The sequence below is a fragment of the Dromaius novaehollandiae genome, chromosome 9 (assembly GCF_036370855.1).
Source record: "Dromaius novaehollandiae isolate bDroNov1 chromosome 9, bDroNov1.hap1, whole genome shotgun sequence".
Lineage (NCBI taxonomy): Eukaryota > Metazoa > Chordata > Aves > Casuariiformes > Dromaiidae > Dromaius > Dromaius novaehollandiae.
In genome coordinates this window covers 16,480,153-16,495,855 of record NC_088106.1, presented here as the reverse complement: position 1 = coordinate 16,495,855, position 15,703 = coordinate 16,480,153, and the positions used below count along the sequence as shown (strand labels likewise).

The 15,703-nt window shown below is 37.0% G+C and overlaps 1 protein-coding gene across 7 annotated transcripts in view; it reads right to left on the bottom strand.

Annotated features, from left to right (window-relative positions):
• LOC112981701 (disks large homolog 1) overlaps positions 1–15,703 on the bottom strand; it is a 175,633-nt gene that overhangs the window by 144,936 nt on the left and 14,994 nt on the right. For all 7 annotated transcript variants that reach the window (XM_064516828.1, XM_026097547.2, XM_026097548.2 and 4 more), the window contains exon 3: positions 13,758–13,924. In XM_064516828.1, the coding sequence (XP_064372898.1) occupies positions 13,758–13,924 (167 nt within the window). The remainder of the gene's footprint in view (positions 1–13,757; positions 13,925–15,703) is intronic.

Genomic DNA, 15,703 nt, shown 5'->3' with positions numbered 1-15,703 from the left:
GAAACAACATACTGGGCTAGACGGACATTGCTCCGGCATAGTTCAAGCAGCATGCTTCTTAATCATTGTTTTTGTTTCAAGACACTTTTGCACCACAATTTTACTAGAAATATTATTTGTACAAACTTTAAATCATGTCTTTAAATTCAACTGTTTCAGTGGAAGTATACTACTGAACAAGCAAGCTAAGAATGACTGCTCAAAAAACAGTTATCCGCAAGAATTTAAGGTTTTTCATATTCTGCATTTTTAAGTGCCACGTACTCATTTAAAACTGTTACTTAAATAAGAATCATTACTGTAGGCACAGCCCACGTGCCTGCTCTTAATAGTATCCATGGTTTCAGTGATGCAAATTTGCCTACCTACACCAAACCAAATGTGCCCACATAAGGAGGGAAAGACTGTATTAATCAGTACTCTTTGCACTAGATTAGAGCAAAGCAAACTGGTTAGACCGCAGAACACAAAGCAGAAAGTAGTTTACAGATGTTTGCCATTAAGTGAAAAGGTCTTTATTCTGAATTAAAGAAAACAAAACTATAAAGATCAAATCCTGAAAGATTTCAAATTTATTAGAAAAATCATCTTAGACTAATTTCTCTTTGCTACTCAGAAATAGAGTAGCAACAGAATTATTTCAAACAAGGCTTACACACAAGTCAGAGAAAGAAGTACTTAATCCTATTTCAACCCTATCATACATTTCTCCTATGCTGATTTCAGAATTGCTTTACTTACGCCATGTACACTTGTTTTCCTTTACATTACAGAAGTAGATTCATACATGACATTAAGGAATGTACTTTTCCCAAGACTACAGCTTCCAATTCATTGTAAGCACACACATTTAAGGGAAACAAACAGTCCCTTTAATAGCTTCACTATCAACAGCTTTAACTGAAGCTGCAAGGCACTACAGGAGCATTTAGCTAAGAGGCCAAAACTTGACATGCACCGGACAATAAGGATTAAGCGGTGATAAACCCAGGTGGAAATGCATGATCAAGCTAAGCTGATCTAAGACTATGTTTTTGTGGAAGGAATGATAGCTTTCTCTTCCAGGCAGCAATTCTGTGAACAGTCTTCCTTTCTTAAGCATTAGTGCTTATATGGCCAGGCTGACCATACTAAAAAAACCAAACAAATAAGTATCTTTTTATCCAGAGTGCATTTTCTGTTGGCTTAACTTTCCATATAAGCTATCCTTGTACTTTTAAGGAAATAGATAAAGGAAGGTAAATAAATGCAGAGAGAAACCTGAAGTTGAGCTTTTTAAAAAAAAAAAAAAAAAAGAGTGCAACAAAATAAAGATATATTTACATAACCAAAGTCAAGGAATGAAAGCCTGTTCCTGCTCTCACAGTACTTGAGATATTTAAAATGAAATAAGGCAAAAATGTCCCAAATGAACATAGCTAAATCAAACTTATGGTTTTAAAAGGCACGTTTTACTTCCAGAAAAAATTATCTGAAGAGCAGAAAGAATTCTTTGCTGCTGACAGACAAGGTGAATTCAGCCACTCCAATTAGCCTGTTACTAGGTATTGTGCTTCTTTCTATCGAACATGCATAAGCACCTTCACCTTTTGTTTTATAAAGCTATCACTAAACCCACAAAATATTCTCAAAGATGTTTAACTTCATACAAACCTCTTTCTCAAGAAGTAGAATAAAGTTTCCAAATGATCAAGAAGTAGAAATAAAAGTGGAAGTAGTTTGTTAAAGATTTTTTAAACTTATAGCTATGTAAACATCTAAGAAAAAGGGAGCAATAGAGAACAGTTTACTATTTACAGGAAAAAAGCTTCCAAAAAACCAAACTCACCTTTATCCATATTTCACAAGCACACTGCTCATCTACTTTCAGCCTATGAATCTTATCTTTTATATAACCAATCTATGGATTTTATCTTTAGCAGTTACAAGTGGACTATATTAACAACAATCACACATGAAGCTTTATCCTAGCACAGAAGTAACAGCACCAAGCAGCAATATGCCAAGCTTGCAGAACATTCAAATATATCCATCCCTAATGGGACTTCCCCAGATTCATCTTTTTCCTCTTTGATGGTTATTCTAAACACGTCCTGACAAAGGTTATGCAAACCAGTATTTTTAATCTGAAATGAGGAATTCTAAAGCAAACTACTGTTTTAATGCATTTAAAGAGAGTGAATTTTTATAGAGAAAAGTCTCACTGATGAATGTTAAAAAATTGATTGTTCTACTACACTGCAGTCTTTAAATACTGGCATAATTGACTCTTACAGGAATGAACATCTATGACTGTTCTTAGCAACAACTACAGTATTTATTTGGACAATTGAAGTCTAAAAAAAAAAAAAAATCACCACTAGAAAACCATCACACTATTTTCATTATTGCTGGGCAAAAATAGAAAGATTCAATAAGAACTTCCAAGATCGCAGGCATTAATCAAAAGCTTTATCGTCTTACCTTTGTTGTTACAATGCATAAGCAATCCATCGTTTCAGCATAGCAGGTATTTTTCCAAACATTTAAGATGTTTATTTTCAATCACAGCTAACCACCAGCTCAACAGAATGAAAAAAGTACACTTATTTAATAGCCAAAACAGTAGAGTCTGTGCCAGGTCTCCCTTTGGATTCAAATCAGAGGTAGAAACAATGGAGAAAAAAAAAGAAAAAGAAGAGAATAAGCTAGAATAAGAATGCTTGTGTTTCAAAAAAGGCTAACCTATTTTGATTATCTATGCCTGAACAATCTCCATTTATCCTTGAAAATATCCTACAAAAGATACCAGATCTCATTCCATACCAGTTAAGTGCTTCCTCATACTCTATTTCATACACTCCTCTTTCAGGATTACCTAACACATGAGAGTCACAGGGAATCATTTGATGGAATGTAATGCAAAATTATTTTACAGCCAAAAATCTCAGATCAGCTTTTCTTAGATGGTTACAATTTCTAAAATGAAGCTCTTGTTCAAAAATAGTTATGGTTGCAAGCAAGTCTTACTCCTCTCACGTCATTTCAGCATTTGCAAACTGCAAAATAACTGATTTCTGAGGCAGTAATGAATGGAATATTCCATGTAGAACAGGGAGAGAAGAAAGTGACAAGGAAAAGGTAATGCATATTGCAAGAGAGACGCTATTTTGAGCCTTGAATTAACCTAGAATTGCATTTCCTTTTGCAAAGCTACAGAGCAGTGACAAGGCAAAGTTGGTGGGTACAAGCATTGCCTTCTCAGCCTGATTAGCACAGCTGGGAAAAGTCAAATGCTTAAAATCTTGTCTGCATCATTTCACTTCTGGCCCGAGATGTACAGCTAACCAAACTCCAGACTAGGTAGGTATGGACATAGAACATTCTCACTGTTCCCTTCTGGTTTAAGAAGCAAGTTTCAAAATCAAGTCGAGTGGTCTAGGGTGCACTGCATTAGTACAAGACTGTTCTCTCCTTTTTTGTCCCTCAAAGAGCTGCTCTTCACAGCACATTTTCTAGCACAATAAAGCTTAATTTAGCAACAAACAAGACTTTACTACATGCCTGAAGAAGTAGCTGTGCCAGCATCTATGACTCCACCCTGGCATACTTTTTCCACTCCACTTGTTCACAACTGTACTATACCACACAGCAGCCCATCACCTATCACAGTTGCTGGCAACCCATGCAAGTCTCAAGTATAAAGCAGCTATTACACATACACTGTAACATCAGAAGTCAAATTTATCCACAGGTGTTTGTGCCTTACGGTTACACCTTGGCTCTGAATTAAGCATACACATTTCAAAGAAATTACAACTTAAAAAACGATTTTAAATGAGTTTCACTATCTGAATCTAGATCTGGGGAAGTGGCAAGGGGCCTAGGGGGCACACACATAGAAAAGAGAAGCACCGCACATTAAACAATATCAATATCAGTCAAACTGCAGCTTGAGGAGGTTATAAAGTGAAAGGACAAGGACACAACTTTGAGCTTCACATGCAAACTCTTTGCATAAAATTAAGATAAAGCTGCAGAAGCTTTCTGCAGTTTTCCACCACCACTTGATTCCCTGGCTCTGCCATATGTACAGGGGAGAAGGAAAAAACAAAATGCAAAAAGAGAAGTTAGTGAATAAGGAAACAGCACTTCCCAAAAATTACAAATTTTATTTTGCAGACAGATGGCACCTTTATAGGACAAGGAGGACAAAATCATTCTCTCATCTCAAAAGTTATCCCCCCCCAAAAAAACCCAGTAAACAAAAAACACTTAATATGCTATTGAAAACAACTGCTGAGGTTGAATGGACCATCAAGATAAATCTTACACCATTCAGCTATCAAGGCTAGGATTTTACCTTGTTTGTTTAATTCAAGCCACAGATATTTTTCATTATCATCCCCACATTGTCTATTAAGAATTTTTACTATGAAAACTTCTGTGAAGTTTTCACCACTGCAAAGCATCAGTGGGAAAACCACACATCTTTCAGACTGGTAATAAGGCCCAGGCCAAGAGTCTAAAAATTCTGGCTTAAGAAAGCAGAAAAGCAAAGCACTGGTTAAGTAGAAGGAACTGCTCCTCTGTTTTCCAGAAGGAAAAAACAAAAACAAAACAAAAACACTCATTGCTGAATGCACGCAAGGTACCCCACATGCAAATTATTCTTGAATTTCCCAAGCCTCTGTTAAGACCACTTATGCATGTACCCTAAACAGAACACTTAAAGTGAAAGCATCCAAAAAGGTAAGAGGAACTGAGGAAATGTACTTTTAGGAGGCTCGACACAAGTCCAGTGTCTTGCCCAGGAACATCTCCTGTAACCAGTTCAAGACAGACAGAGAGACACACACACGAGGAAAAGGCAGTTCTAACAACTCTCTGCATAGCTCTCTCAAGACCAAACATCAGTGAAGTACCAACAACAGCACATGGATGCTAATTCAGAAGAGTGGAAGTTTATTAACCAGTAAACAGAGCCCAACATGACGCAAAATCCACAGAGAACAAAAGATACTAATCACACTTACACTGGTACAGCAAAAAAGTTTGCAGCAAACACCAATGCATGTTTTTCTAAAGATAGCACACAGATCACAGATGGTTTTTGTTTTTTTTTTTTTTTTGGGGGGGGGGGGGGGGGGCAGCCACACAAACAAGCATTCCCTGGGCCAAAGGCACTGTTTCTGCAGACTTTTCACTGGAAACAGTGCATATACATGAAATCGATCTGAAAATAAGAGTCAAACATTCACAAGGTCTAATATTTCCGTAAGAAACAACAATATACATATTCAGACACATTTAAAATCTCCTTGAATGAGCAACCACATATGAAATTCTGGAGCTCACAAGAACGTCATTCAAAAATAAGAACTAGGTATGAAAACTACTGGAATTAAACAATTTAACAAAATCATCACTCAATCTTCTTTCCTTGTATTTTAAGAATCAACAGAAAGACAAAGAACACATCAGTACTTGAACTAAAATCATGAAATGCCTTAAAAGCCCTGTTTATAATACACCCAAGAATAAGACATTTCCAACTAGTACTGCTAGCCATTAAAGCCATTATCATTTTACCCAACTTCAGAAGAGTATCAAGATCTCTTCACATCATTCATACTTACTGAAAATAAGGCCTATCAAAGTATCACAGCTCAAGCAGGAGAGGAAAGCAATTTCATTAACCTAGGACAATCTGAGCATTTAACTTTAAAACAAAAATTTAACTACCCCACACATCAGAAAATATTCCAAAGACCCCCGGTACAGGTAAAGAAATTGTAGAATATACAGATTTATAATATCTCAAAGCTGACTTCATTCTCTAAGTTCAGATACGATTATCTCTGCATATAAAAATCACCATTTTCACTTCTCAGATTGAGAGGTACCTCTACCTTAACATCTTTGTGTCCTTTCAGCTCTAAGCAATCTCAGTAACCGTCACTAATATGCATTCTACCCAGTTCTGCCAGGAGAAAAGCACATTTACCACTGTTTGTGATATTACTATTAATAAACAAAGCATGATATTCAGATGAGTATCACAAAGGAAAGAGATAGCTGCTTCTTTTCTCAAATTCTCTACTGATTCTTTCAGGTTATGTCTGGCAGTCACTTTTTGTGCCTTCACAGATTTGAGTGTTTTTTGCCAAGTAGATAGAATCTAAGTCACCAGATAAACTACACATTAGAATAATTTTCCTGCATTTAGTTATCTAAGCATAAAATCATGCAAAGTAAAATGATGCTCTGGAAGACACCAGTTCTGCAGATAAATAATTTCTTCATCTATCCACAAATAAAAAACAGCACATATGGTTATTTAAATGCTAATATACTCTCATATTATGTGAAAAAACCTGTATCACACAGTTGTCTCAGGTATAACCAGAGAAGCAGGCTCAGCTCAGCTTTGCAAGGGTATGTCATTGACCAGCTTCAGCAGGACTGAAGAGACATTTCAAAGACTCAGTAAAGATCAAGCATTAGCATCACTGCAATTATCTTCTCAGTACCTTTAGTTAAAGGAAGCATTAAAATTACAGGACTGTAACCTAATATAACTAGCTCCATTAGAACCTGGATGGAAGAGGCTATTATAGAGCTTTTCAAAAAAAAAAAAAATTAAATTTATTCATTTTTTTGAAAATTGTCCTTTCAGCTTTGAATTGAACCCAGAAGTACTTTAAAAAGAGAAGCAATTAGAAATGCCATATTTTTATTGCTTGTGTACACATCTTGAACTGACCATGTTTCATTTTTTTGCATTCAGTCTGACCAAAAGCCTGCCCTGGGAGACTTTTGGATTTAGCTAAGACTTACGTTCTCTTATTTGTACAAAGAGCCTGGATTTCAAGGATGAAAATACATAGCAAACCAAGTGTCATTCTCCTACTGTAAAGTTAACATCTGTGAACTGATAAGACTGCTGAGTGGCCCAAGGCTACAAACTATTAGATGCTCAACAAACAAAAAGACTCTACCCGAGTATAATAATGGGCAATACGCACCTACAGATGCAAGCATAAAGTAGCCGTAAGGTAACAGGGAGCACACAGCACATCAGCAGGCTAGCCAATACTGAGCCTTTTTGACTATTAAAGCAAAGAAAGTATCTGAAGACAATTAGTGGGCTAGGTCTTGGATTTTCACATGAACAGCTTGCTAATGACAGGTATGACAGACTGCATTTGTCAAGGCCAGACAAGACGATATTACCCTCAACAAAATTTAGAAGCAGAAAGACCGCTAGAATACCCTACAATTTTAATAACACATACATATGCAGGAATTTCCTCTAGAATCCTGATTAACTGTTTGATGCGCCATTCCATTTTTGAATACAAATCACTAGTGATTATCCATTAAATACAGATTTTTCAGTTCACTATGCATACATAGAAATCTTACCTTCAAAGTACTTTCCTCTAGGCAATTTCAGCTCATTTTACTAAATCACACAAAATTATCAAAAATCTTTCAAAGGTTAAAGAGATATTATTGCCTTTATTTTGTCAACATGACCAATTACCACAACGTAGAAGAAAATGAACTAGCTTAATTCTACTCTTTTTCAAAATATTTATGTTGACTGTTATTTATCATCTTATAGCAAGCTGAACATGAGCCAGCAGCATGCCCGGACAGCCAAGCAGGCTAACAGCATCCTGGGCTGCATTAGGAAAAGCATAGCCATAAGATCAAGGGAAGCAATCATCCCTCTTCACTCAGCACTTGTAATCCTGCACCTGGAATTCTGCACTGAATTTCAGGTCCCCCAACGCAAGAAAGATGTTGATAACTGGAGTGAGTTCTGCAGAGGGCCAAGACAGTCTGTGGGCTGAATCATTTGTCCTTTGAAGAGAAGCTGAGGGAACTGGGCTTGTTTTAGCCTGAAGAAAAAAGTTCATTTGGACCTAACAGCAGCCTTCCAGCACCTACGCCAAGGCTATCAAGAAGACAGAGGCAGGTGCATGGTGGAAGAACAAAAGAAAATGGAGACAAATTGAAACACGATAGATTCCATCTGGAAATAAGGAAAAGCTTTTTCACCATGAGAACAGTCAAACACAGGCAGCCCAGAGAGGTTTTGCATTCTCCGACCTTGGAAGTTTCCAAGACTCAACTGGATGAAGCCCTGGGTAACCTGGTCTGATCTCGCAGCCGAGCATGAGTTACTCCATGACTCGAGATGTTCAGACAGTTTCATTTCCCTCCTTGGGCCTGAATTTTAGTTGACTGGTGTACAATTTCAGTTGCTTTCCTTCCTTTTCCTCTTTTGTTTTCTTTTAATTAAAAAGGAAACAGCAAGCCACAGTCACACCACACATCAAATACTAAACACAGGAACATGTTCAGGTGTATGGGGAAACCACAGACTAGATCAAAGCATTTCAGCCACTATTACTTACTAAATACAGAGACCTGTTATGCCAACTGTGAAAGTAAGACATTCCAGATGAAGTTCCTCCTCCTAAACCATAACCTTTATTTTGAGGCAGTTTCTTCCTCACAGCATCTAAAATGAAATATTGAGGAGCTAGTTTTAAATCTAAGGTGGTAAATTAGCAAGTTGGCAATAGTATTTGCTATTAAGCTTAATGGTTATTAATTAAAACTATTTTAAAACATACTCTACAGATAGAGAAAAAAGGAAAAAAAAAATCACAAAATGATTTCCTTATCAATTTACTATTCATTTAGGTTGAAGGAGACTTCTACCAGTGATCCAGGTTGCATCACTGGAGAACATTAACTACAATGGATTCATATAAATTCAGCACCTCAATGTGAAAATCTGCTTAGTAGAAACTCCAATTTCATCTATCGAACAAGCGTTTCTCAAACACAAACTGTCCCCCCTACAGATGGCACTACAGATCACCGCAAACAGCCTAAGAGAACACTCCCTCTGATATTTTTTCCACAATATTACTAGCATTAAGAGATCAAAAAGTTAATACATCTTGCTATAGATGTTAGGTGCTTTGACAACGCATAGCTAAAACTCAGCATTTAAAGCTCATAGAAAAAAAGCATATGCACCTTCCATCTTTTTCAAGTTGATCCTGTATTTATCTTTTGTTCATACCTAGTACTGGAAGAATTAACACTCCCTTCCTGCTTATCACAATCTTGATTTTTTTTTTTTTTTTTGCCTTATCTTTTGCACTGGAAACTAAACCAAATCAAGCTGTCAAATAAGCTTCCAGGAAATATAAAGCATAGAAAAGAAAACATATTACTGAACAGGAAATCTGTCGCTCAAACTTTCTCTAATACAATACCTATGCAGATTACAAAATCCAGTCTTTTGATCCAGGAGGAGTAATGCGAAACCAGAACTAGGTTACCTAAGTCCCATTAAAAGTCCTCAGGCAACCTAAGCTTGTCTACCACTATTCTGTGTATATACACGACCACACATTGCTAAGAAGTCATTCCCCAAAAGTCAGCTATGTATAAAGATCCTGTAACACAACCCGTAATCACTGTAGGGGGCCCTTGTATTCCCACCCTTAGGCAACTCCCACCTCACAAATACTATCAAACTGTCAGCTGGAAGAATATTCACTTGCCTCAGAGTAGCTATACCAAAAAATCATCATTAAGGTTAAAAAAAATAGGGTTTGTGATATAATATCCAAGGCTATTTAATCACAAGCAAAGAACAGCCCCATTCTTTTATCACATAAAATCCTACTGCAAAAGAAGAAAGCTAAGTTAGTCTCAAAGTCCAACTGATATGTTAATCTGGTTACACCAGGTTAATGAACTAAAGTTGAATTGGGCAGCAGCCCTCAAGTCTGAAAAGTGACAGTTTTTGTTTAAAAAAAAAAAAAAAACTATATATAACCTCCAGCCATGAACAGAAGCAGGTACACTAACTCAAGTTCCCTCTGACCCCTACTGAGTTTCAGCAAGTAGCAAAACAAATGTTTTGACTAAGCACATGCTGTGCCTTTATTACTAAAGGGTAATCACAGAAAACTCATTTTTAAAAGAGATGAAAGATAGCTGCTATTCTGTCTCTACACGATTACTGCTACAGTTTAGCTTTCGAGTATGTATGTAAACTATGACATACAGAAATACTAAAAACACATAACACTGAACTACCACACTTCAGAATTGGCTAACTACAATATGGAAAAACAACATTCCTCAAGCAGTATTTCAACAAAATAAAAAATAACATTTACTGTAGGTGACAAGGACTGTGAAAGAGTTTAGTATCAACACCAACATGTGTGACTATGCTTTTAAATACTGAAAGTAAATATAAGATATCTTTCATATACTGAAGGTCAAACAACTGTCTGAATTTCATGATACTTGAGACAAAGTCTCAAGGAAGACAGGTGGCTTTGCCATAAAGGTCCAAATCTGGGCCACTTAGAAAGAATAACAAAGTAACCCATCATATATCAGGTTTCATTCAGGTAACACGATAGACTACGACCACCAGATTGCACCAGAGAAGTAGCTGCACCATATAGCAAATAGCTCAGCAGTGAACATACACTAATGTCAATGGTGAGACCTCCTGAATTAGGCCATTCTTTTACAGCACACTTGTCATCTGCCATGATAATGCGCCTGTTGTCACTGGTTCATGTCACGGGCAAGCCCTAGTATTACTGGCAGTTTACTAGCACATGAAGACAAAATGTAAAGACAACTTCATAACTAAATTTCATCTGCACATATATCCGTATGCATCTACATGCAAAATTCTGAAAGACACGGGGACAACACACATCAGCTGACGAGTCAGTCTTCCTTTCTGTGGACTTCTTAATAGCAAAGCAAGTAAACTTCTACTAGAAGAACTTTCCATTTTCGGTGGGGAGGGGCAGGTGGATAACAATCACAAAGCCTAGATTTATTAACACCTACTGTTCTGCACTTGGGGTATCTGCTTCACAGTCAAGGCTGCTGGCATTAGAGGCACCTTTAGATCACTACCATCAAATCACACCATGAGTTTGGTAGGGACATAAATCTATTAGCCTATCACACAGTTCCAAGCTATATTAGAGGAAAAAAAATTAAGCCATTTCTGACAGACACAGTTAAGCTGTCCTTAAAGACCTTCACTGAGGACGATTCCCACTTGCACTTAATTCTGGTGCTCAGAAAGACATTAAAAGTGTTTTAGCTAAACCTATTACTGTGGTGCAAGTCTGCTGCATCTTCCAGGGGCACAGAATACTATCTTCCTTTTTACAGTGGCCTACAAATACACTAGCAAAATCCTCTTTCCCAATTAAGTGTTCAGTTCTCTTAAGCAACACCAATTTTACCTATTTCTTCCTTCAATCCTCAGATTCCTTGTCAGTCTCTAGTTTTTCTAGATCTTTTTTGCAGCATGGTACCCCAAACTTGGCAATATTTCCAGCAAAGCCTTATGCAGACTGAGTACAGCAAAAGAGCTTTACACCACTCTTGTATCAATCAGGTGTTTTTCTTTTTCACATACACACATTCACACAACACTGTTGACTCACTCAGATTCACAACAGCCCCAGATCTTTTGTGAGAAACCAATTCTTAAATATTTACCAACTTCTGTCAGCACAACTGAAGTACAGCCTAATTGCACCTGGTCTTGCTGAACTAGAACCTGTGCATTTTACATTAGTTCAATTGCTCTAGACTTCTCTGAATTCCAGCCGTAGGTTCTGAAGCAGCAACCACCACTCTCTTCCCACGGTATCATTTACAGTTTAATCACAATATCCTCATCTATTTCTACTAATTACTCAAACTATGACTAGATCTAGGGCCCTCTCTTGGGAAACTTGAACTGATAACTTATCTCAAAAGATAGCCTGTTTGACCATTCCAAAGTTTTTTTTTTTAAATAAAGTCAGAATTTACCGCATCTACTGTTTCTTCCTACCACAAGGACTATTACCATGTTACAAATGAAGTTTGACAAAATTATTTTCAACAAATCTATGTTGGCTGTTATTCATTTCTTTGCTATCCTCTAAGGCTATGGAAAGACTGTAGAAACATCCCCTGTACCTGTTAAATCTGGATCCTTCTTTTCTGCCTTGCTCCTATATATGCTCTTTTCAAAAAGATACTGTTTTCTCATCTATGATTTTCTGGAACTTCACCCATCCTCTGTGGTTTAGGACAAGTGTAATGACTCTCAAATTGCCTCATTAAGTTCTTCACACATCCAAAGATAAAATGCATTAGAACCAGCTTATTTGAAAGCACCTCACTTAAGGACGGGTACTTTGCCCATCCTTGCATGCCCCATTGTCTACAGTCAGTTTCGTGCCCAGTTTCTGACACACCATTTCCAGGACATCTTTAGAAAGGGAAGGTCTTAGACTCTAGCCTAAGATTTAGAGGCTAGCATACAAATAAATAGGATAGTGTCTTTTTCCATACTGTTTCTCATATACCCTAACATTATTTATTTTTTCCTCCAAACAGGACAATCCTCAGTGCATTTCCATTAAGATGACGCTGGTCTTCTCCTTATGCAACTTCAGGTAATTAAGATTCCAACAAAAAGACGTGAAGTTTAAATTTTTCCAGTGTACATCAATATTCACAAATTCAAGGGAAAATAATCCACTACCACAAGTTCAACTAGACTTTCAGTCCTTCAAACATTCAATTACTTACAATCCTGAAAAATATGTTACAACTACACTGTGCGGTTTCTTGATCTAAAGAAACATTAATGATTATTCTTGATGATACACAACATTTATCTTGTCCAGGCTAAAAAGCTGATCTTTTATCTACTGGCCATTTTCTGCTTTCTGACAGAAGTCAGCACAATTTTTATGTTTCCTCTATAGCTTCCTCTAAGGTATTTTTGACAGTTTTCATAGAAGCCTCAATAAGCATAAGCGCTTTATTTATTTTCCTCTTAGTCTACTTTCTTACACAACTCAAACAGCTTCTGGTAGTTCACTCAGCATGGCAGCCTGACCACTTTGTCTTGCTAGGTAGTATACACTCCTGAGCTTTTCTAGAGGTTGCAGGGCTAGCCCTTTTATTTCTCCAGGGCTTTTCCTGAGCTCTATTACTATCCCACAAAAACGGGTCAGAGCCAGCTGCCTTCAGTCCTCCAGAAGCTTACGCATACCTGTTACAGCAGTGCCAGTATTGAGGGGACAATTCAAAGTTCACCTCTTTAGGATCATACTGTGATTGATGAAAAAAATGTAAGCAACATTACTACTTTAATTTGGGCAGTGGAGATCTTGATTTAGCAAAAATGCATACCAGTGTGCATTTCTCAGCTCAGTTTTCTCACCATTCACTAGTGAAAATTGGATTCATATCATTTTAAGAAATCCAAAAGAATTTCCTTCCAAAACACAGCTCTATAAATAGCAGAGGGCTTCTTATGAACATACGAAAAAGTTTACTTATCAAAAAGATATAGCTTCAGATTTTCCAAAATTATTCATGAAGTTATGACTAAAGAAACTTGGTATGGATGGTATAAGCATATTAAATCTGTCAGCGAGGTTTCAAAATTCAGAGCATAAATCCGGTTTAACAGAGACTTAATGGTACATTTAAGAAACAAATTTATAAATATGAGTAAGAAAAATGCACACATCTGGTATCTAACATTTCAATAGTTAAATCTCCTATGACTATTAATCTTAAGACTAAGAAGTTTTCTATGGAAATAAGTGTGTTATAAAATAAAGGAAAGAGAACAAAGTTGACTTAATAGCCTCAACTAAAAAAGTAAACAGATTTCTATAACATACCTCTACACTTGGGCTAAGGCTGCTTGGCAGTGTTTCTGATGTCACTGTTGTGCTTGGAAGGCTGGAAAAGTCCCAAGTATTCACAGGCTGTATTGGTTCAGAGGGCTGAGGTTGATCAATACATTTTGGATTGTCCAGTAAGGTCACTTCATAAAATTCTTGAATATCTAGAGATGTGAAAAAATTGTGAAGTTAGGCCTCATAATTACTATGACATTCTAATTTTAACCACCTTTTCCTCCTGCAAATCGAACTAGATACCTACTACTTTGTTTAGTACAGATGAAGCTGTATCACCAAGACCACTTAAACCTCCCCACTGGATACACATCTCTCTCTCTCTCACCCCCTTACCTCTGGACCTACATATTACCACTGACTTCAGGTTCTGCCACTGCAGAGCTACTGGTAGCATGAGGTGCAGCAGGAACAGCAGAAGCACCTGGAGTAACTGCAGTGGAACAGTGGAAGGAGATGGTGTTTATATCATGGCATATATAATTTCAGCTAACATAGCCTTTGGTTATCTGAAATCTCCTATTCAAGGCAACATTTCAAGGCCCTCTATATGGCAGAAGTTTTACTTAAATAACCACAGAAGCATAGTGATGAAGTCTGCCATTAATGAGAAGTTAAGAGAAGCTGGGAATAAGGAGAAGGATCAAGATACCATACTGAAAACAGATGATGACTCATGTAACAAATAGGACAATAATTTAACAGTATGAAGTACAGGTCATATTTAAGGACTAATAAACTTTTTCTACAACCTTGGGGACTCAGCTGAAAACTCCTGGGGAAAAAGCAGCTGCCTGCACTAGTTCTTCATTGGTATTTTATATACTACCGTGAAACACCAGTAAAAAATAAAACTGCAGTCAAAGATATTTCTATGGAAGTACAGCATCTTGAATTTGCTACAAGTGTAATCATAGCTGTAATCACCCACATTCAAGAAAGATTAACCTATATCTTTACAAATTTAAATTAAGAGAAGAGCAGAAGAATGAAGAGCTTATCTTGAAAAGCCTTTAATTTCTTCCTGGAAGTACAATCTGCAAAACAGGAGTTGTAACCAAGGTCCCTAATTACACCAACTTCATAGAAGACATATTTAAGACACAGTTAGCCCAAGAAGTGACCAAGATCCAGCCATAAACACACAGGCTGAAATGAGAAGTACTCTGATCTACAATCATGTAGCTTTTCAACAGCTGCCCAGAGACAGTAACAGAGGCACAAGAACCAATCCCTTTATTAGATGGAGTTGGGCCAAAAAAGAAACAACTTGAATGAGAACTCTTTCTGTTGCTGGTGGTTCCAGCCCTAGATTTGCACTGCTGCTCACTACCAATTCAGAAAACTACAACTCTCAAATTCCATTTATATCATTTCTCAGAGCAAGAGTCAAATTCCTATCAACTGCTTACATTAATTTTTAAAGTTATATGTGCTCTTAGCACTGCTGATTGGAAGAAAGAGCAGTCAGGATTGCAGAAGACGTTACGTGACCTACATATACAGGAGCAAAACAGCTTAAGAGATACCAATTGCCTTTAAATCTATTTTTCACATTAGCTCTCTCAGTTGCAAATTTCAGATGTATTAATGTTAATGCAGCTACAAGACAATCAAATGCACCAAGTAAAGTTTTTTTCTTGTAGAGGGTGCTTTGTATACTAAAATAGCCAGTGTTTTAAGTTGATTCTTTAGCTGCAATCCACAGCAACCAAGCCAGGAAGATTACTACATTATTTATGGGAAGGGGTTATTTGTGCAAGTGTTTTACAGTAGAAATCTAGGGCACCTATTCTTAATCCTACTACTATTCTGTTAAGTCTCAATGACAGTGGAGGTATCCATTTATTCGTACCACAGAATGATTTGTTTCATAAAGCACATTATATACCCCATACACCTTCTTGACTTTTCTATCTCTTAAGGAC